This window comes from Myotis yumanensis, unplaced genomic scaffold, assembly GCF_028538775.1.
Source record: "Myotis yumanensis isolate MYYU_CA2020_CCGP unplaced genomic scaffold, mMyoYum1.0.hap1 SCAF_4, whole genome shotgun sequence".
Taxonomy (NCBI): domain Eukaryota; kingdom Metazoa; phylum Chordata; class Mammalia; order Chiroptera; family Vespertilionidae; genus Myotis; species Myotis yumanensis.
The window spans coordinates 96,640,690-96,664,540 of record NW_027223755.1 but is presented as its reverse complement, the minus strand read 5'-3'; the positions used below and the strand labels follow the sequence as shown (position 1 = coordinate 96,664,540).

Genomic DNA, 23,851 nt, shown 5'->3' with positions numbered 1-23,851 from the left:
TTTGAGGAAACCAAAAATATCCAGATTATTTCAAATCCACCTGAATCTCTAAAACTCTGGTTTTTGGAACAGTTTAGAGTCACTCAAAGAGTTCAGGTAGAATAGTGACCAAACCTATTCAGCGGAGTATGGTATGGACAAGCCTTTTAAAATATAATAGATAAGGTTATATGCTAACCTAATCCATTAAGTTTCATGAATAATTTATGGTGTTTGTTTGTTTGTTTCTTTGTTTGGCTTTGTTTTTGTTTCTTTATGGAAAAACTTTGTAGGGGGAGGTGTGTGTTAAGGGTTGAATAAGCCTTTCAATTTGTTATCAGCTCTTCAAAGTTTATATTTTGATATGTCAGGTAATTTTAAAGTGAGCATTTTTGTATGATCTTTCCTGCTACATTTTTTTTCTCTTTTTATCATGTAGATTTCTATTTTGAAGTTAAGTTTTTGGTAATGTCTCTTGTGTGTCAGGTTCTATTTAAAACATTGCATCAACAAGCTAATGAGGTAAGCAGTAGACAATAGAATAATGAGGTAAGCAGATGCCAATAGAAATGATCATTCAGAATAGAATGTGTGACCGAGAAGGGACATACTGATCAGGATCCAGGGACAATAGGCTTCAGCTAGGATTGTCCCAGGACAACCAGAATGTATGTGCTCATCCTGAGCAGAATCCCCACTGGGCAGCTGGAAGAAGTGGGTCCAAACAGGGTGATCCCTAGTCTCAGAAATCCATTGACTGGGCTTCTAATCCAATGTCTATTAGGGCAGGTCCTGGGCTGTTTCTGCTTCCTTCTGCTTTTGTTACAAGGTCAGGGCAAAGGCACATTTTCAACTTCAAATAGTCATAACTAAGATGTGACTTAATGACTACAAAGTCAGTGGACTTCCATGCTCTCGAGGCAACCAATACTGTATCTACTTCCGCTATGGGTCAAATAGTTCCCATTGGGCACTCACCAAAAAAAATTACCATAACTAACCACACTAATTATGTTTTCTGCCAACCTGCTCTGTAGATTGGCAATGATTTTTTTTTATAACAACTAAGATTGCTCTAAAATCATGGAGGAGGGAGTGTATAGTTCTTGATAGTAGCATCAATGTGATTTTTGAAACCTGTGTTTATAGACACAAAGCTCTCTGTGCTGAAAAGAGATATGCCTGTTACTGATAGATAGATTCCCGGAGTTTCTCTCATTTCAAATTTACAGAAACGCACACACACACGTTAGAAGAAAGAGTGCTCAAGTTTTTATTTCAAGAACTAATTGCCTTTGGTCCACCATCTATAATGGCTTCTGAGCAACTGTTATGCACTATTGGATGAATATGTAATTGAGGCAGTTAAAAAAAGGAACCAGGCCTATAACAGTCAACAGACTGGACCAACAAGGAGTTGGGGAGATATTAAAGAAAATTCCAAACGCAATAGCCCATAGCTGTCACAGCCATGTGGGCAGACACTTTGCCAGTGACGGGACAAGATGTAACAACTCCTTTGGTCATGTCATGGCCTAATTACACACTTTTCAGGTTGCAGATCATTGACTTGATAGGCCACAAAAAAAGCAAATAAAAACTATCTTTTAAGGAAAGGCATCAGGGCCCTTCAGCTGTGAAGGTTTTAGAGGCAGGTGAACAACCTGTGATAATATAAGCCCGTGGGTCTCTGGATGAGCCCTTTCCATTGCAAATAAATAATTTTTTTCTCATAGAAGACAATATTCCAGTCAAATAGAAGGGAATACACACATGATAGAATCTTACTTAGCTCATGAAGCGTCCATGAAGTTGACAAAAATGAAAACCACTCCATTTCTTTGCTTATTTTGGGGAGCGGGGGGGAAGAGGGCACTAGACGATGTACTATAGACTCCATGTTTGAGGGTAAGAGGGAATTTTTCATTAAAAATGTCTAGTATTGCTTTTAAAGTTACCAAATCAAGTTCTGACTTTGTACCTACAAAGACAACTTTTAATTCTTTCCCAGAGGGACCACTTTCTGTTTATATGTGGCCTCTATGTTATTTCCACATTTGTGTGTAATGCCTGTACGTGTACAGTCACTGGACAGAAATAAATGACTTCTCAAGCTTTTTCTCCTGGCGTCGATCACAGTGATTGGTTCCTCTGGAATTAGATTCTCCTCAAAAATAAATAAATAAATAAATACATAAATAAATAAATAAATAAATAAATAAATAAATAAAACCACCCCAAACCACATAATAATTTATTTAATTAATACACAAAATATTTAGAGTAAGGATCGCTATCAGGATTTAGTGGGGTGGTAGTTTGGAAGGTGAGGGTTTGAGGAAATCTCTGTAAGGAGTAACTAGCTCATCAATTTTTATAATTGTTTCCTGACTCATTCTTGCTGCGTTGTGATGTGTGAATGTTTTAATAGCTCACTAGGTTGTGGGGTGTTGAGACATAATCAAAGCCAAACACCCTTTCCCTTAATTATCTTAATCTTTTAGATGGAAATATTTTTGCCTGAGAGTATATAAATAGAGCACATATCTGATAACTAGCATCAGTGGTTCCCCATTGCTTCAGTAGCCCTGAAATTCATTTTAAAAGGAAACAAAGATTGTGGGATGTTTCTAGCATCCTCTGAATCTCTGTCTCCTTTCATGGTCCAATGCTGACACCTGAAATTTCAAATTGCATTACAAGGCGAGAGACTTGCTTTCTTCATCATTTCTAGATCATGAGAGGGTTTGTGAACTAATTCCATTAAATTGAAGATGAGCACAGGTGGTTGGGTGGGGGCACTTTGAAAAGGTGTCCTGGACATGTACATGAGCCTCACAGCTTTCTCAGAATAATAGCTTCTCTGTTATTATTTTAGTTGTTGTCTTCAATTTCTCTGTCTCAAACTTAAAACAAAAACAGACGTGGAAAGAACTGGTTACCTCACTCTGTTCTGAAATATCAACATGGGAGTGGTCCAAGTTGAGAGCCCTGAGAGCCTAGCTCTGCAATGTGTGGTTCCCAGACGAGTGGCATTGGCCTCACCAGGAATTTGTGAGACATGCAGGTTCTCAAGTCCCACCCAAGCCCCACAGCATCAAAAGCAGCACTTTTCAGATCCCAGGGTGATTTGCATGAAGTGTGAGAAGGAGCACCCTGGAGGGAGAGCTTCAATTCTACCCCAGTATGCAGTAAATAATGTCGACCCTGGGGTCCCCCTCCACAAACATGCAAGATGTAAGAGAAGCTGTCTTTGTAAATGGTTGGGTTGTAACCATCTCCTCTGTACTCTCCCTTCTTCAGTGAGAAAATAAGAATTATCAATGGTTGGGTTTCCCTTGCAATCCATTGTGTTGTGATTTCCTCCCTCAAGTACCCTAGGGCCACTATTCATCATTTTCTTTACCTCAAAGACCCAGGGGTAATGAATGTGACTTTGTGGTCATGTTGTCTCATGAATTAATAGACCCACACTAATGTAAACTGTATCCTGAGAAATTCCTATCTGGTTTCTCTTCTTATTTGGAGCCTCAGTTTTCTCATCTGCTAAGTGGGGAGCACAATACCATCTAGAACCACAAAGAGATGAAAATGAGCATTACTTCATAATCAGAGAGATGTGGTGAAAAATGCATGGGACTATCAATAACAAGTGCAAATTGACTGATATCCTAGAGTGTATATTATTGTTTGAAAGCATTAAATATATACAGGGGAGAGCAGGAGAATTAAATTAATTTAAAAGTACAAGTCATTTTTTAATCTGGACAATCTCTAGGACCAACCCTAACACTAACATTCTGGGAACCCTCAACAGACTGCAACTTATAATTGGCCCGATCAGGATTTGAAGCAGGTTTACAATAATATAACAATTATACTCATGTACCTCCTCTTTGATTGCTGTGTGCAGTAGCAAATCTTCGCTATTCACCTACCGAATATGATCAGATTTGGACCAGGTTCTTAACTTAGCATAGTTACTTACTATGTGAGATACAGGCAAGCTAATTGGCCTATTTGATCATCCATTTCCTCACCTTTAATGAGGCTAATGAGTGATGTCTGCCTCATTGGGTTGCTAGGAGCATGAATTGTAGTCATGAGCAAAAAGCTCCTTTAATAGTACCTGACACTAAGTGGCACTCAGGATATTGTTATTGGTATTATTATTATTACCAGTAAACTATGAGGGCATTGTTTAGTCGTGAGTCAAAATATGGGCAATTTCCTATAGAAGCAGACTTCTGAATTAGGATAAGGTTTTGACTATAGAAGTATTTTTTCCAGATTGTGATTTCCACCTTAGAAATATAAAAATAGCTATACTTGAAAGTTGCTAAGAGAGTGGAACTTAAGTATTCTCTCTCTCTCTCTCTCTCTCTCACACACACACACACACACAGGCACACACACACACATACACAGATAACTATGTGAGGTCATGCATGTGTTGATTTGTGCTAACCATTTTATAGTGTATACATATATTATATCATCACTCTATACACCTTTTAAAAAGCACATTGTAATATCTAATTATATGCAATTTTTATTTGTCAGTCACAGCTCAATAAAACTTGGTGGGGTCAAGAAATAGGTTGGGGGAAAAAGTTCTGAAGGAAGAAGCAACTAGGAAGCATGAGGTCAAACAGTCTGTGTTGCTCATCCTTCTCCTGATTTTTAATCACCTTTTTGGTCCATGAAGGAACTCAGGCAACCAAGGACCATCAGCTTCACAGGGGAATCAGCCAGTTCTCCCAGTGTAAACCAGTAAACCCAGCCTGAAACCGTCACAGGTTTAGATTTCTGTAAAATCAGCCCTACAAATAGTTACTTTTCAACAAGTCAATAGTTTGAAATCTGCCCATGCTGCCCTTTTCCCATTGCGATTGGTGAGAAGCCCAACACCTGTCGTGGTCATAGGCTGTCAGAATCCCCTCAGGTTCTAGAACTTTCCATCATCATGCTCACTTCATTTACACATAACTTTTAGGTGGGCCCAGATCTTCTCACTGTGACCAGTCCACCCTCCAGAGCCTCAGCCTGGACACCCTGTGCTCCTCCCCAGCCTCCATAAGAAAGGGACTCTTGGCTCCCAGTGAGGGCTGCTTCCCCGGAGAAGCACACAGCCTGTTCAGGGAACCTGCCCGACCCACACCCAGCCCATGGAAGATGCTCATTCTCGTCGGGAGCGCGTTCTGTGCTCTCTTTTGCTCTGTCCACCCAAAACAGAAGTGGGATTCCATCATCCTGGAGGCCTTACCCCACTTTTAAAGTGCACTGTAACCTCAAAAGGCTTGCTTTATTTTGTGCCAAGTTATGCTCAGAGGCTGAAATCACCTTGACCAATGGTTTATTTAATGCAGGTTCACTGTGAGAATTATAATAATTTCACGAGCCTGGAGCATACAGGATAATGTCTCTTAACAAGCTAATAAAGAAATAACATACTCCAAACCAATGATAGATTCATCGCACTTTGTTCCGGGCAGGAGGAGATGGAAGGAATGAAGTCCAGATTCAGTTGAGATGTACCATTATATGAGTTGGTGCCTGGGAGAGATGGCGTGGCCAAAGGAAAGCCAGTGTCCACATGCCAGAGCAAATGTAAAAGTCCCCTGTTGGTAGAGCATGTTGCTAGGGAACAGGGCGCCAGTCTTGACTGGCAAGCTGATCTCTATTGAGGGCCCTCTCCGTGATTTTCACTACTGCCCATGAAAGAGTCGGTCGCCTTTAGTGGCGACCACCAAAGCTCTCTGGAGAGCTATTTGCATCAGCAGAGTGTAGCCTCGCCCAGACCTAAGGCTCCTGGACAGCGCTTACAGAGCGCAGCATTTAGGTCTAAATGTCCTCTTGCCACAGTTGCTTCTCCAGGTGTTTCATTTGCTCAGCCCCCAGCGACGCTCTTCAGCAGCTGAGCGACTGAGTGCTTCTCAGAGATGACAGATGAGACGATGACATTCTGACACAGCTTACTTCACTCAGATCAAAACAACTTTACTCTTAAAAATAACGTCATCTTTGTCACAAACAAGTGGATTTGAAATCCTATGAAACCAACACAACAAGGATCTTTACTGTCCCCCTCTCACCTCGAAACTGTGGACTGAAAAACACAAAGGCCTGGCCTCTTGTGAAGAAGGAGAGGAGACTGTTTGCATCCTTTGTGAGTCCATGCGGTCAAAATTATAGATGGCAATATTTTCCCCAAATAATGTGCTCTCACATCTATGTCCCCATTGATTTAGGGGGAAAACTCTAACAGCTGCATGTGGTCATTTTCTTCCCACTTTCCAGATGAGGAAACTGAGACTCAGGAAGGTGAAATGAGTGTCTAGGGGAACACAGCTTGCATGTGACAGGCCAGGCTTCCAGGTTCACTGCTAGTTCCCTTTCACGCTTGCTGAGAAAAACGTATAGTGGGAACTGGATGAATTGTTAAATGTTGGAGAAACTACAATTACAAAAGTGGACTGTGCTCAAGCCTCCAGGTAATCCAGATCCGCTTGGACTTCTGTTTCCAAAACCCAGAGGTTTTTAGTGGAATATTCTAGTTGGGGATAGATTCGCAGCACTTACCTCCTTTTCCATTTAAACATTGTTTGTATGCAGTATTAACAAGGGGAACTCTGGCTAAGAGAAATGTTTTCAAATGTCTGTTAATACATTTAAAATGCAAAGGGTCAGGCTAGATCAGGATAGACCCCCTACAGAGGATTCTGTAATCTGTTTCTTTGTAGTTTCTTTGTTTGTTTACACCCCATCTCATTCTGTGATTTTCCACAACCTCTTGAAGTATACATGATACAATACTAAAAGACCAATAAAAGTAACAACGGGGAGCCCAGCCGGCATGGCTCAGTAGTTGAGCATTGACCTATGAACCACAAGGTCAAGGATCAATTCCTGGTCAGGGCACATGCCTGGGGTTATGAGCTTGATCCCCAGTGTGGGGCGTGCAAGAGGCAGCCAATCAATGATTTTCTCTCATCACTGATGTTTCTCTCTCTCTCTCTCTCCCTCTCTCTCTCTCTCTCTCTCTCTCTCCCCCCCCTTCCTCTCTGAAATCAATAAAAATATATTTATTTAAAAAAAACAATGGGACAGGGAAAAATATGAATCTGAATGGGATTTGAACAATTCTAGAGTTTTAGAATTAAATAGGGAGAAGGGAGTTAAAATACTGATCACAAGCAAATAAGCTTCCTTTTCTAGGTGGTAAAACTGAAATATGAATTAGATTATGAGCTTCTGGACAGCCAAGCCCGACGTAGAAATTCCATAGTGATTTAAAGGCCGTGAGTCCATGCTCACAGGAACCTTAGAGTTCTGGGCGCCTGGCCTGCAGCAGGCCCTCAGTAACCAGCTGAGGACTGAGTTGAGTAAACTATCTAGTAGAGTCAGCAATAGGAATTTTAATAGGAGCACCTGCTTTCTGCATTATATTTAATTATTCTAAAAACACTCATGGCTGGATCCCATAGGACCCTTCCAGCAACTGTTTAAGATGAGCAACAAGAATACATGGTTATTGTGCATTTTCATCTTAACTTTAGGTGTCTGAAGGGAAGCACAGTTATAAAAATTAGTAATTATAAGTGATATATTAAACTATATATAATGATTATAATATAATTATCAGTCATAAAATATTAATAATTATAAACTGTGGAAATCAACACTAGTGCAATTTAATTAGGAAGAAAAAGAAGACACAACTACATTTTCTGCAGAAACAGGGCACGTATGTTCAAAGACATATTCATTCAGTGAGAAGTGTGTTCTCAGTGCTGGCCGACACACTGGCATCACTTGAGTGGCTTTTCGAGAATACCTGTGCTGGAACCACTCTGAAAGATTCGGACTTAAGCAATTGGGAAATGGACCTGGTCCTGATTATTTTATTTTTTAAATTTAGCTGATTGTAATGAGCAGCCTGGATGAAAACCTCTGTCTTATAACCAGTAGATGCCCCTGAACCTACAAATGGAATGAATTTGACTCTGTCCCAGTGCCATCTTGGGACATCTTGGCTGCTATCTGCCAGGCCAGATGACCAGCTTCTCAGGCTGTGGGATTGTCCAGTAGATAGCCTTGGAGGGCTGTGTGTGTGTGTGTGTGTGTGTGTGTGTGTTAAATCAATATACATAGCTTTGGATACAAGAAGAAACTTGCTAAGAGTGATATCAATGCCAACTTTTGTATACCAATTGTGACATAACAAAACTAAGAGGCCAAAGAAGGAGAAATTGCCAGAATCTTTAGCATGGAAACTTAAAGCCAGTGTTATTTGATGGGAGAAATTTCTGGTCCGGCCTCTCCCCCACCTCTGCCTTTGTAGAAGACTACTCTGTGTCTTGATATCTGGCTTCTTACATCCCCTCCAGTAATACTGGCTGGCTACTATTTTGATGCTTAGAATTCACCTATGGGTGAATTTTTTGGAGAAAGACAATCTGAAGCAGATGAGATTTAACTAAAGAAGAAAAGAGGGACATAAGGATGATATGGCAGGTCACAGGACGAAATTAAAGGGACCATCAGCTGAGTCAGATCCAGACTTGAGATGGTTGGTCTATGAGAACTATCGGAAAACATAATGAAGTCTTATAATAGAATAAAGGGAGAGAAAGACCATGGCCCATAGCATTCTACCATCTCAAGTTGTTGCTAAAGCAGAATGTAATTATTCTATATCATCCTCAAAGGGAAATCCAAATATCCTATTATTTGGTCTCAGAAGAACTGAAGATTCTGAACTTTATTAGGAAGTTACTCCACAGAGATGACACATCCCATTGTTGACTCCATACCCCTATATAAGTGCCTCTGAGCAGAGTCTTAGAGTGAAGAAGAGGCAGGGTCTGGATCCAACCCATCTATGTTCAGATTTCATCAGCACCACTTAACAGCCTGCTCATGCTGTATAACCCTTCTCTGCTTCCATTTTCTCATCTATAGAGATGTGGATAGTAAAAGGAGTTGTAAGAAAAACTACTAGTAAAGGAATTCATGCATAGGTACAGCATTTGGCAATGGCCTGTCAGGGATAAGTGCAACATTGACATTAGTGGCTCTTTGGTTTTGACATTTCAAAGACCTGAGACAGCTGTAGCCTTCTCCCTTGTGCCCAGTAATTTACCATTTTATTTTTTTAATTAGTAATCCTCCCTTCTTCCACAAAGCCTCACCATGTCAAGGAGTCTTCCTGGAAAAAAGTGGGCTTTGAAATGAAAGTGAGAATGAACTTGCAGCAGATTTCTCAGCAAGCTTTCCTGAATTTCCCCATGGTCAGAATGACCCGGAACCCTGATCCCCTCCCAGGATCCCCCATCACTTAGGAGAGAGTGAGTGGTGTCCCCAGAAGCTGGTCAATAGCCAGGCCTGGGTTCTTGTTAAATGCACTGATAATCACACTTCTCTCTTGGGAATTCTGGTTCAGGTGGTCAGAGTCAAAACCAAGGATTTAACAAAGATTCTAGCTCAGGGGTGGGCAAACTTTTTGACTCGAGGGCCACAATGGGTTCTTAAACTGGACCGGAGGGCCGGAACAAAAGCATGGATGGAGTGTTTGTGTGAACTAATATAAATTCAAAGTAAACATCATTACATAAAAGGGTACGGTCTTTTTTTTTTTTTTTTTAGTTTTATTCATTTCAAACGGGCCGGATCCGGCCCGCAGGCCGTAGTTTGCCCACGGCTGTTCTAGCTCATATTTTTCTTCAGGGAGGTTGAGAAATGATGAAGTAGAGGAAGGGGTTGAAAATAGAAAGTTGAAAGAAATTGGTAGAGAATTAGATGCAGACTCAGAAGAAAAATGGGAAGGCCCAGCAAAGATGATTTTGAGTAAATCTATGGGAGAGGGCAAGATAAGTGGAACAGGGGAGGAAGCATGACATTATGGCCACTATAGACCAGTTCTCTTTCAGAAATGAGGGTTGATGTCCATTCTGTTAGAAGACCTGCAGAAACTAGAAGTAAGCATTCCTGGGCAATGGATACTATTTCTGTAGTTGCATTGTTGGCAACCACATAGCTAGGTGGCCCTAACAAGCATGTCAAACATGCAGCCCGCCAGCCGTGAGTTTGACATGCTTGCCTAGAGCAGTGGTCAGCAAACCGGCTCGCGAGCCACATGCAGCCCTTTGGCCCCTTGAGTGTGGCTCTTCCACAAAATACCACGTGTGGGCGCGCACGTACAGTGCGATTGAAACTTTGTGGCCCATGCGCAGAAGTCGGTATTTTGTGGAAGAGCCACACTCAAGGGGCCAAAGAGTCGCATGTGGCTCGCGAGCCGCAGTTTGCCGACCACTGGCCTAGAGGATAGATAGCATAGTGGTGAAGTTGCAAGAAGAAACAAAAACTACAAGAGATTGAGTGATTCAACTGCTTTTCTACTATGTATTTGTCCCATACCCAGTGCATCGTAGCTGTGGCTGGTGTTAGAATCACCTGCCAAGCATTTTCCTACTTCTTTTCAGACCCTAACCCAGACTAATAAAGCCAGGACCCCCAGCAGCAGGGCCCCAACATGAGCAGGGCCCGAACTTTAGCACTCTTCACCTCTCCCTATGAATCTAAGGGGTAGCCAAGGTGAGAACCATTCAACCAGACAAGTGGTTCTCATTCTGAATTGCGTGCTAGAATCACCTGGAGATCTTTAGAAACTACTGATGCCCTGAGACCCATTCACTGAGATCCACATTTAGTTGTTCCTGGATGTAACCTGGTCACTAGAAATTTTAAAAGGACACCAGTTGTTTACCATGAGTGGCCCAGGTTGAACTACTGGGCCAGACTTCCTTGACCACCTACAACCACTGAACAAACCAAATGGCTGAAAATCCCGTGCAAATGCTTTTGAAGTTTAAATCCATAGGTCGGTGGTGAGAGTGAAGAGCAGGTTAGGATTAGCATCAGGGGACAGTCCCTGGGGCCAGCCTGCTTCCTAAAGCTGAAGGTGAGAGATGACCCCACTGTCTAGAGCTCGCCTGCATTGCTCTGATCACCTAAGGTTGCTGCACATCTTTGAGGATAACCACTTCTCAGCTACCATCATGAAGTTATCAGTCACATCCCTCTGGTCATTTGGGATAAATGATTTCACAGAGAGCGTCCTAGATGATCCCTTTATGGCTAAGGTAGATCATTTGTCTTAAAGTTCAGCCACAGATAAACATAACATAAAATGGTGGACACAGGTACCTCCCCTTCTAATTCTACCTGAATTCCTTTGTGTGCACCGCCCCTCACCAGGCTATGATTCAGCAGGGATTTCCTATTTATTGTACTTATGATCACCTGATGGAAAGGTACTTTAGAGGGAGGGGTGGTTTACTCCATGGAATTAATGAGTACTGTAGAAAGGCACTTTTCTGAGATGTTAAGGTAACCTCCATCTCAGACAAGTGTACCTTCATTCATTTACCTTTGTTAGAGTAACCTGGGATGTAATGTAGGATTGTATGGCTCAAAAAATACGGCTACCATTTATTACAAATATTTTTTGTAGGTTTTTGGCATTGCTTCAGAGTTCATCAGGGATTCTTTAAAAGATCACGATTGGTGCTAACTCTCTGCTCCATGTAGATTTGCTTTAACAGAAGCCATCTGAGGCCACTGTTTAGAAGACAGTGAGTTATCAAAGGGGGTACTCATTATCCTTTGTTCAGAAATTGCTCATGAATCATAGAGACAGTGAAAAAGATTTTAAAAACATGAGTTATCTAAAAAGAAAAAAAGGAAGAAAAGAAAAGGAAATGGAGAAATGGTGGCATGTTTTTTGTTTTTTGGTTTTTTTTAAGTATATAGTATTAGAAAGAAGAGTGTTGGGGACAACCATCATATTTTCTAAAATTCTGGAACAATTGACAGGCATACTTTTCAGTTGCATTTTAGAAGTTTCCCCTATTCATTCAGTCACCATTTTGCATGTATTTGTATTGGTTGCCTCCCCTGGCTTTTCTCATGTCTAGCAGCCTGGACAGTTCCTTAGAGAAAATGCAGAGATGGGATGCCAGAGGGCAGTATCTTCGAGGGTTGGGGAGTATGAACTATATAGAACCACCTGGCAATGGGCCCCCTCATAGGTCAATGAATGGCTGTTCCCAAGAGCTTGCCCTGGGGGTGGACCATTTTTTTGTTACAGTGTTTTCTTGGGAGCCTGCTATAAACAGAGGTCCTTCCCAGGGCTTATTCCACCCACCAGTATCACACCTGTCATTTGAGACACCCGTGTCCTTCTGCCCCGTGAGTAAGTCCCATGTGAGCAAGTCAAAACCGATATTCACTCCAAACATCTCCATTTTCAGGGACATCAAACTTTGGAATGTTGATGCCAGATATTGATGGGGCTCGAAAAGTTAGTGTCAAAGCAAAAAAGATAGCGAAAATCCAACCACGTTAACTTTAATTTTTTAAAGAGAGGTGATAAATGAACATAGCTGTGACCTTTGTTATGGGAGAGAGAAACATCAAATACTGTTCTCAGAGCATGTATCCTTTTGTCTAGATGTTGTTGGTGCAGAAATGATTAGAATTGTCAACTGAATGTTAACTTCTAGTGAATTTCAATACGGTAGCTCTATTTTTATCCCAGGGAGTACCTCTTCCAACAGTAAAACTTTCTTAAGATGTTTTAAGAAATGCTCAAGCACGAGATACTTTTTGAAGCATTGAAACATTTGAACAAGACCAATCAAACTAAGACGCCACCAAAACGGATTTATCTTGGTTCTTGATGATCCGTATGCACAGTAAAATCTCACAAATGAGAACTAGAAGGCTCTATACTGCTGCCGCTGAGGCGTTTAAGAGCCTAGCCAATCTCATCGGGGCATTTGTATAATCTGCCTGACACAGATGTTCTTATTTCTGGAGAAATAAACAGCACGTCTGAATTAGAATGCATTACACTGTGGAAACGCCACAGTTGAAAACATCTTAAGAGAGTTTTACCAGCTTTCTAGATTTACTAAATCAAAGTAAAATGGCATTTTCCATTTTTATTTTCTTTTAGTGCACCATTAAAAATAATTTGGCAAGACAGGGCTTATTTGAACTGATGAGCTCTCTTCCCTTCTTCACGTAGCAAGCCTAGTTTGGTGAGGAAATGATTATCCATTACATGACACCCTATAACATTCTCTTCTGAAATGACAGCATTTCTTTCTCTTGCCTTTTTCTAAAATAGTTTTTGGATATTATATTCATAATAATAAAGTCTGGAATTTTATGATTTCCCTAGCTCATTGCAATATACTCCTTTTTTTTCTAATTGTCTATATTTTTTAAATGTAAACTCTACTCAGCATAGAAGTCTGTATAACCTCCGTTTGAATGCCTTGGCCTTGGGAACGTCTCCTGGCATGACATTTTGGTAACACGTAGCATTAATATTCCGGTGCAACAGCTTGTACATGGTCCATATTCTGACATCACCATGACGAGGTCCCCGCATGCCTATTTCATGATCTTTCTAAACTCTCTGAGTCCGAGATTTAGCCACACATTCCTTGCAACATCCATCCAAATGCACACCCTCCCCTCCCCTCATCTGAATACATCGAACCAATTGGCAGACAGCACATGTCCCCCTGAGCGAGCAGTATTGTGAATTTTATCTTCTCTTCCAGAAATCAGTTCGTCTTCGTTGCAGCAGATGAAATTTCTTGTAACACCTCTGCAGGTAACAAACATTGCTACTTCTTGATGCATCCATCCACGTCTCAGTATCCTTTTTTTTTTCCTTTCCCTTCACATGCTGCAGTTGGTCACTCTAGAAAGTTTAGTTAAAAAAACAAAGTCCATGTATCTTTGGAGTATAGCAGGAGCCTTTATTCTCTACTGCCTAAAGAGACGTTAGACATTTTGCTAACTTGAATATTTTGTTTTCAGTTTTAATAATATGAGATCCAAAAAAGTAAAACTATGTTGAATGAAACCACAATAAGACCTTATGGTATAATCAGTGTTCTTATGTTAAGATCCTGGACAGGGGAGATGAGGGACACAGATGTGTGACTTCTGTATTTTTTGACTTATGATGTCTGGGTTCACACAGACGTATATGTGAATTATTTGAGATCTTTATGGAATGACTGGTATAGATTATAGGCCCCCCAAAGACTGAATCTATAAAGCTACTGGCATTAGGAAATATAATTACCTCTGTCTTATAAGAAGGGGATCTCCATTCCATTAGTTAAAGATCCTCTAGTGCCTTTCTTTTAAACCTATTACAAGTAACAGGACTCAGACGAAGCCTTCTGATTTTTGAGATCAGGGCACTGGCAGACGGAAATCGCACTTGCATGATGTGTCCATCACAACAACGCCTGTCTTTTGCTTTGATGTGGTCACAACCGTTAAATCTGAACTTTCATTAGCATGGAATTACTTGATTAAATGTCCAGAGAGGTGATTGCCTTAACTAACAAGAGATCTTTTTCTAAAATTGTTTAACTCTTTATTTATTCATTATTTCTTGTTTTTAAGCCTAAACTATGACTGCCATGATTGCTAGGAATTGTGCTTTTAGCAAAAGAGTGCATGGTAGAACTCATCCATGTATAGTTAACTATACCATGACCTTCAAAAGCATACATTAAACTGAGTCTCCCAAATAGGCATTCATCAGCTACCCATCACATTTGATCACTGGAGCCATACACAGAGGCGTATTTGTTTCACTCCCTGCTCACAATCTTTGGAGAGAAGGAGCTAAAGGAAGAGAGAGAACTAGGAACATGTCCCTGGCCCTCTCTGCTCTAAAAAGCAAGGGCCTCAGAAAACTCTTCATCGGTTTCACTGATGCGGTTGGTCTCCATGTTTTTAGTGGATTAGAGTCTCACCCGGGAAGCTGAATGGGGTATGCATGCTCATATTTTAAAGCGACAGCTTGTTCCATTTCTATAAAGCCCCACGGATAATGGTCCTCCTCAACCCTTAGCCTCCAATGTCTCTGTTTCGCCCTGTGAGAGGTGGTGACAACCATAACCCTTCACTAATGCCTAATAGCAGAAGATTGATCGTTGCATTGCTGGGGGAGGCAAGGGAATGAGCCTGGGATACAAGAGTCATTTAACATTTTCAAAACCTTGAGGATGAAGCATGCAACCAAAGGGGAAACTGCTTGAAACGGGGAGGAATGCTGGTTTAAAATGTTAATGGACATCTTGTGTGGATACGCTGGTCTTCCAGATTCTGTCTTCCCTGATAAACTATACATGCACCCCAGTGGGTCTTAGGGTATATCTGACATCATCGATCAAACGTCAGAGGTAGATATGAATTGTTGTCTCGTGACTTAACAAACCCTGCTTTGCAAGCAAATGGCTCACACATAATATCCCTAAAAGAGGCTGCAGATGATGAAAGTTTGCCTGAATAGAGCCAGTGTTTTCACCTACCTTATCTAATTTAGGATGGCTGCTCAATAAATTCTTAATGAATTGCTATTGATCAAATTTCAAATTGAGAGAGCTATCCCTGTTGCTTTGATGGCCATATTAATAATATGTTCTATGCTGCTTCATAAGGTTCAATTTGAGCTCTGAATTCTGAATCAAGCATGAAAAAAAGACACCCATATCAATCAAAAATCAAAGGATCTCCCAACCAGTCCACCCTCCTCATAGAGAAAGAACTGCTCAGTCAATGAAGGTTGTAACTCATGGTTTCAATGAGGTCTCCCCGGGACCTATCTCCCAGATCCTGGAAAAAAAAAACAGGACACCCACATTCTACACATCACACCTGTCAGGAGCTCTCACCTTCGTGTAACCAACAACACTTCTCAGGGCCGGTCTGTTGAATCCTGGTATCTCCTGGATTTTAGTGTTTGACAAATGGCAACTTCCATCTTTTTAAATGAAGAAAGATATTAACAAGAGGCCTAAAATCTCAGTTTTGAGGGCTTGATGAACATTATAACTGAAATCTTTATGAAGACATGTTATTCTTACATAGCCACCTAGGAGGACAGAGCTGGCCAAGCAGTGTTGTGTGGGAGTCTGGGTAGAGATGGTGAAAATCATCAAACAGCAGCCACAGTGAGACTGAAGGATTTTTCTTTCAATTCCCAAAGGAAAAGTGACAATTTTTATGTGGGTCACCTGGAGAGGACACTGAAATGTCAAATCTGCTTTTCTAGCCACATAGAAGAAACATTTATTATTAGCATTTGTGGTTTATGAGATTGTATTGGCAAGGAAATTGATTTTTTTTTTGACTCAGTGGTTCCAAGTGTCTTATTCGATGTTTTGTTTTGGTTTTGGTTTGGTTGTTCCTGAAAGATATGTGGGTGTCCCATCTAGTACCTCCACCTTGAACAGCCCAGTAGCTTCTTGAACTGTGACATCAAGATCCTTTGATGAGCCCTGGCCGGTGTGGCTTGGTTGGTTGAACATTGCCCCATGCATCCCAAGGTCACTGGTTCAGTTCCCCATCAGGGCATATACCTGGATTTCAGGCTCCATCCATAGTAGGGGGTGTGCCAGAGGCTGATCCATGTATCTCTCTCATCAATGTTTTTTTCTCTCTCTCCTTTTCTCTCTCTCTCTAAAATCAATAAAAACATTTTTTAAAATTTCATTTGATGAGTTGGATTCTGCAAGAGATGGTCAAAGGGGAAAGAAGGGATCTCCCTTCTCCTTACAGCCAGGGTCTCCCTACCACTGTGATTCTTTGGAGCTTTTCCGTGACTGGCTAGTGATTGTATTGTAGTAGATATAGGTCTTGTACCTGGATGGAGGTTGAGAAGCAAGTTACTTATTTTGACAGAGCAGCTGGAAATTCAGCTCAGTGAGTTAGTGTGTATTGAGTCATCGCTGCCATCAGCAACTGTTCTCAGCCCTCAGGACATACATGTCATTAAATAAGTTAGGAGGAGCCCTTCCTCCAGAGAGCCTCCATTCTAGTGCAGACCAGACCCCAATCATGTAGATGAATAAGCCTATAATGTACTTGCATGTAAAGTTATAGAATAGCTATAATGAATCAAAAAGCAGGAGATGGGGCCCTGGCCGGGTAGCTCAGTGGGTTGTTAGAACATTGTCCTGATATGCCAAGGTTGCGGGTTTGATCCCTTTTCAGGGCACAGAGAAGAATCAACCAACGAATAAATAAGTAAGGAGAACAACAAACCCATCTCTCTGTCTCTCTCTCCCTCTCTCTCAAAAATCAACCAATAAATAAAAATTTTTAAAAGCACGAGAGAGGATGGAAAGTCCCATGTGATGCAACTTTACACTCGCAGATCAGAATAGAGCTCTCTGAGAGCATGTGAGCAGGGGCTAAATTGAGTGAAGGTGTGAACCAGGTAAGTAATTGTGAAAGTGAGAGCACCTCAGGCTGAATAGTGGCAAGTGCAAATGCCCTGGGGTGGAGGCTCCTTGAGGTGGCCAAGAACAGTGAGCTATCCAGTGTGTCCAGGGGAGAATTTTAGAGATAATATCATGAAGGTATCCAGGGATTAAGACACATTAGGACTTGGAGGCTGCAGAAACCATTTGAGATTTTATTTTCAGTGTGCCGGGAAGGCACTGGAGGGCCAGCTGCGACCTGACTTATCTTTTTAATGATGTGTTAGACTGCTTTGTGAAGAATGGATTGCAATATGGCAAGAGCAGAGGAAAGGACCCCAGTTGTGAGTCTCTTGCAGCACCCCAGGGAGGGGTGACAGTGGCCTGTGTTAGGATGATGTCTGTGGAGGAGCTGAGAAATGGTGGTCTCTGGGCTGTATTTTGACAGGTGAACAAACAGGATATACTGGCACATTAGGAACTTACCAGGTCCACTTTGTGTTAAATGCCATGTCCTCCTTTCGACTCAAAGGGTGTATCTATCATTCCCATCGAGGGCTAAGGCTTTTGTCACCATGGAAATCAAGCCCTTCATCTCAGCAGTAACTATCCCTCACATGGGCTTTGCTGAATTCTCCAGGGTATAGTCATAACTTGCTATCACTTATTGAGCCAATTCTGGGTGCTAGCAATCTATATACACTGTGTGTGTGTACAGGCATGCATATATAATTTATTACAAAAGCTCAGTGAGGGAGATGTTACTATCATCCTGTTTTGCAGGTTAAAAAAGAAAAAAAAAAGTGCTCAGGCCCAGAAAGGTTTGGTAACTTGCCCATAATCACACTGGAGTCTATCAGTACCAAAGCCCTCTTTCCACCGGACCACGCTGCCCCCATGTGTGCCTTTTATCTTGACTTTGGAACATGGACCTTTGCCTCCAGGTGGAATGCTCTTGCTTTTTTCAGCTGTGCTATCTTGCTCCTAGAAAACTCGTATTTGTGAGTTCAAGGGCATAGTTGTGGAAATTTGGAGACTACCCAAGGGAACTAAAAGGTTCTCTAAACAATTGTTTCCCTGGGTGTTTCTTTGACATGATCCATCTCCTTCAGGCAGCAGGTATATATTGAGTCTCTCAGACATGCTGGGCACTGATCTAGGTATGGGGATAAGGTGAGGAAGGGAGCAACTCTCTTGTCTGGGGTCACTGTATGTATCAGGAAGACAGAGGGTTAAACAAGCAAAGTGTGGTCCAGGTCAGTTCTCCAAAAGTCTTTCCTGTGCTAAAAAGCAGTGGCTGAAAATCACCTAACAGGATAAGTCATTCCCTGAAAACTACTGGACACTTGGAGCTAGTTGTTTTGCCTGAAGAGTCCAGGCTCCCAGCTGCCCCCTCCTGAGGGAGTGTGTGTGCGCTGGTGTGTATTTGGGTGCAGTTGGAGGCCAGGTCTTGGTCCATCAGCAAGCCTTACCCTCTCCACCACACCAGGTACCATCTTAGTGGCATGTGAAGCCAGTTTGGGGACACACTCCCAGTCCTTGAGTACTGGTCACGTCTGTGAAAGCTTCTGAAACCCTCCCCTGTGGGACAGGTTGATATACACTCCATTAAGTAACTATTAGAAGCGATGTTTGGCAAGTTTATAGGCACAAGGGGGGTGTTGTCCCCCTGTCCATTCTTCCATCTCCCCCGACCTGTACCCATGTGCGCGCACACACACACACACACACACACACGTGCATGCACATAGCACATGCATCCATGCAGCTGCACTAAGACTTCAGATAATATCTAGAAGAAATGTCCAAATTGGTCATTCCTCTAATTGTGACCCTTCAGCAAATTCTATCTCATTATCTTCCCTTCATTTTGGTGACTTGATTATTCAGCGAGGTCGTCATGCCGTGAATTGATTTGGAATTAATTGGCCTGTTTCCAATAAGATGTGATGTGTATTATTATAGGCGAAGCACAGAGTGCTCAGGGGGCATATATCAAAGGGACGAAGTACACATAATCAGCATTTATTGACAGCTTTCTATATACCAGGCATGTTCAATCTTCATATATGCAATAACAATATCCTACAAATAAAATGTCTCTATGAGAATTAAAGATATCTAGATAGCTCTGAATTAGGCTGAGTATGGGATTTCTATATCAGTACAGATTTCAAAAAAGAGAGAGAGAAGTTGGTATCAAATGTTAGAGCCATGAATATCCCCTGCAGAGCTTGTTACCAATACAGAGTCTATGTCCTCCCCTCCCTGCCTCAGAGATTCTGATTCACAGACCTGGAGAGGGAGCCTGGAAATCTACATTCTTACAAGTTCCTCCAGGCAATTCCATAGATCACACCTTAGGAAACACTGAGTGGATCACTCAGGAATCCTTCTATTTCAATGGCAAGGAGAACACCCAACAGGTTTATCTAGAGCCATGCTTGGCAATATAGCAGCCAATCTCCACGTGTGGCTATTGAGCCCTTAACATGTGACTGGTCCAAATTGAGATGAGCTATATATGTAAAATACATACTAGATTTCCAAACCTTACTACAAAAAAACTATGTAAAATATTTTAATCATCATCTTTTTGTCAATTACAGATTGAAATGATAATATCTTTAATATAGCAGGTTAAATAAAAATATGAACTTCACCTGGTTTTACTTTTTTAATGCAGCTACTATAAAACTTAAAATGTCATATGTGGCTTGCATTTGTGTTTCTCTTTATATTTTTATTAAACAGTACCATTTTAGAGCCACATTTTCATTCATTTTGTTCAAATGAGTATCAAAAGTGTTGGCATGCCTCAAGAACTGGTCTCTTAGAGGTGAAGGACACTCACTCAGAATTAAAATGTTTTGACAGATTATCTGGACATTGTTAGTGTTTCTTCACTTTACGTTTTAATTTTGCCTCCAAGTAACCTGCCTCCTTCTCACATTGCTTATTAACCTCTCAGAATCTGTGATCCACTTACAAGGGGCCGGGAGATACCATTACTCAGGGCTTCAGATGGACAACTCAATTCAGGGGTAGTTCTGACTCCTGTGCCCCATGAGCTCTGCTGCAGGGACCCCACACAGAATAGAGAGCAGACAAGGGTTGCAATCCTCCCAGTCTTAATAGCATCGATCACTGACAATTGTTTGGTTCTGACTAACCCTATCTCAGCTTCACTCAGCAATTTACAGTCAGTATGCACTATTACTGTCTCTATTCATGGATGGAGAAGCTGGCTCAGAGAGGAGATAAACTTTCTGAGATGACTCAGCAGACACATAGCAGAAGCAGGATTTGATTCTAAAAATTCTGACCTTGTGGAATCCTTAGCTTCAGCTTGGCTTCTCTGCAGAGCTATTGGCAACCCCATGAAGAATACAAACACAGAACTGCCTTTGGGGTTCCCCCTGTGAATTAAACCATAGATGGGGTGCCATGCTAATTTCAAAACATGATGGGAAATTCTTCATGATTTTGGTAGAGCCGTAGTCAGGACACAAAAGGAGGGTGCCTTGGCCTTGACATTAGAGAGAGTGTGGCTCTGTGTCTTTTATTGTAGTGGAGGAACTGTGGAACCAAAAGCAGGATTGACTGTGTCTTCTTTTCACTAATAAGTTTTTATTGATTTCAGAGAGGAAGAGAGAGTGAGAAATAGAGACATCAATGATGAGAGAGAATCATTGATCGGCTGCCTCCTGCACGCCCCACACTGGGGATCAAGCCTGCAACCTGGGCATGTGCCCTGACTGGGAATGGAACTATGACCCCCTGGTTCATAAGTCAATGTTTGACCACTAAGCCATGCCAGCTGGGCTTATTGTGTCTTCTTGACTCCTGGACAGTGGTTGCTGCTGTGCTGTGCTGAGTCCAGAACCAAGGTTCCTACCTCAAACTTGCTTTGTTGGGATTCCAAATAGGAAGAGCTTTTGAATTGTACTAGAGGACATAGAAAGGATGATGCCATCTGACTTCCCATAGGTGGTAGGATCTGGTTCCCATAGATGCTACGTGCACAGTTCACATGTGTGACCAGCATCTATTTGCAACAACAGAGCCCATGGCTTCCCATTGGGGAGCTAAAGAACCCAGAAGATATTTTCCTTCCTTCTTCTGAGGACAAAAATCAGGAGGCTGAACACTGTCCTGAGTGACCTGTGCAGATGATTGTTGCAAACCCAAGCTAAGGAAGTGACCAGCGATAAAATTCAGAAATATCAGTCATGTTGAGGTAACTCCATGTTATTCATCTCAGAGAATTTCTCCCGTTTCTACTGGCATCTTTCTTGGAGGTTTAGCTGCATGTGGAGCTGTTTTCTTGGTTTTGAGATATGGCGCTGGTCCACTTCCTCTATCTTGTGTATCTTGTCTAAGTCAGTGCCTAGGAGAAGGCCACAGCAATCACAGAGAAATATTTTCTTAGTTGAATAGATTCACTAAGCAGGGGTCCTCAAAGTACGGCCTGCGGGCCACATGCAAATACAAATATTGTTTGTTCCATTTTGGTTTTTTTACTTCAAAATGAGATATGTGCAGTGTGCATAGGAATTTGTTCATAGTTTTTTTTTTTAAACTATAGTCCTGCCCTCCAACGGTCTGAGGGACAGTGAACTGGCCCCCTGTTTAAAAAGTTTGAGGACCCCTGCACTAAGGCATAGTGAGCAACTGAGGTCTGAGACATGTGCAAACCAGTGGGAACATGCCCTAGCTAAACCATCACTCTCCAAGTAGCAGGCTGTCAGAACCACAGGGCTGTGGTGTAGTAAATACCCCGTTTGTACTGTGTGGTTAGTATGTGCCTTGCATGGATTAATTTTCCCCAGTTCCTTATGGGCTATATCTTAGATACAATTAGGAGGGCAATATAGCCCTTAATGGCATTGCCATGCAGGCTCCTCCTAGGGAGGTTTCCTATTTTGAATGCCTGCTCTGTAATGCCTGTCTGTGTAGTGAGGACACAGCATAGTCTCCGTGCCTTCCTGCTTAGGCGGGCTGTCTAGGAGATCTGTGCCACATGGTGACATAGATCACAGGGGGAGAAGATATTTAATTCATCTTTCTGCTCCACCGGGGTTCTCCCCACTATTTCTGGGACAGGAGGCATGGGGGGATGATGCTAAAGTAAGAATAACTAGACCCAGGAGCATAAAGACTCTTAATTGAAATATATGGAGTGAAGTTAATTAAAGTGTTCTTACTATATCTCCCTATAAGAAAATCACCTGACTGTTAAAACCCTGGTTGGTGTACCTACATGACCCTATTGTGTTTTATGAGCATCCAGCTTGTTTCAACTAGATTTAGAAGATGTTGTTAACAAGTAATATATGTATGACTCAGCAGAGCTCACCAAGTACTTTACAAACATGGGTTCATATTTCCCATTCAACATGTGGCATGCTTATTTATTGAACCTGAAGTTCGAATACAGCAATTTAAACTACGTCTGCAACTCACAAATTAGCTAGATCTCAGCTCCAAAAGCATCTGTACGTTGACTGCTAGAGCTACACATGATCATATTAGAAGAGGATCCTTCAGTTCCTTCTACAGAGATTGGCTTGTGAAAACCTATATAAAAGCCCTTGTATTATAATGTGTGGACTGCTTTAAAACGTGTCTGGTTTCTTCCCATGCACTTTATCTGTGAATTAGGCAGGGCTCAGATAAAATGATACCATTTTATTGGTATCGTTGGTATCGGTGCCCAAGTCATTGAGCAAGGACATTGCAAAGGCAGAACTTGAACCTGGATCTTCTTGCCCCAAGGCCTCTGCCCTTCCCAGGGCCCGGTGTGGGCCTCCTCCTCTTAAGTTGTTGCTAAGGTCAAAATTAGACAAGGGCTCATGATGGCAGCAGGCTGTTACCTTTCATTCCTTTGTTTATTTGGTTTTTCCCTAAAGGGTTTTGGCGAGCCTTATGACAACTTGGGCAGTGATTTATAAACTCTTGGGGGTGATGGGAAATTACACACTGTATTTCCAAAGTCCCCAGAAAGTTTTCTTTGGGTGTCTTTAAGGGGTTTGAATGTTTCTGAGAGCAGTTGACCTAAAGACTTCGGAAAGCTTTGCCACTAACAGAATCATAATGATGGGTACACTTCCCTCCTCTCCACTCCTCCCTCTTGCTGCCTCCACTCACTTGGCGGCAGTGGCGTGGCTCTGGTTCCTCTGCACTGTGGCCAGTGCTGTGCTAGACTCTGCCCCAGACTCCATGGGGCTGACAGTGCAGGAGGGGGGACAGGTGAATAGCCAGGGAGAGAAGTAAGTAAACAAAATTACTAGAGATTTGCTACTTGGCATGAGGGGGTGAGGAGAGGGTGGGAAAGTGTGATTCAGAAAGAGGGGTCAGGAAAGGGAGCAGCTCTCTAGGGAAGTGACATTTGACCTTAGACATAAAGAAGAAAAGGCAGCAATTCGGGTGGAGAATGAGTGAGTGCCCAAGCCCTAAGGAAAGAATGAATTTGCATGTGTCCAAGGAGTATTGAAGAGGCCAATGTGCCTGGAACACAGTAAACAAGGGCTAGAGGGGTGCATGAGAGGATTGAGAGAGGGACA

At 42.0% G+C, this 23,851-nt stretch overlaps 1 protein-coding gene across 27 annotated transcripts in view; it reads left to right on the top strand.

The window, feature by feature from the left end:
* RBFOX1 (RNA binding fox-1 homolog 1) overlaps positions 1-23,851 on the top strand; it is a 2,061,082-nt gene that overhangs the window by 2,028,920 nt on the left and 8,311 nt on the right. For 13 of the 27 annotated variants that reach the window (XM_070413027.1, XM_070413024.1, XM_070413019.1 and 10 more), the window contains one exon: positions 13,617-13,669. The exons of the other annotated variants lie outside the window; for them this stretch is intronic. In XM_070413027.1, coding sequence (XP_070269128.1) covers positions 13,617-13,669 — 53 coding nt within the window. The remainder of the gene's footprint in view (positions 1-13,616; positions 13,670-23,851) is intronic. 27 annotated transcript variants of the gene reach the window in all.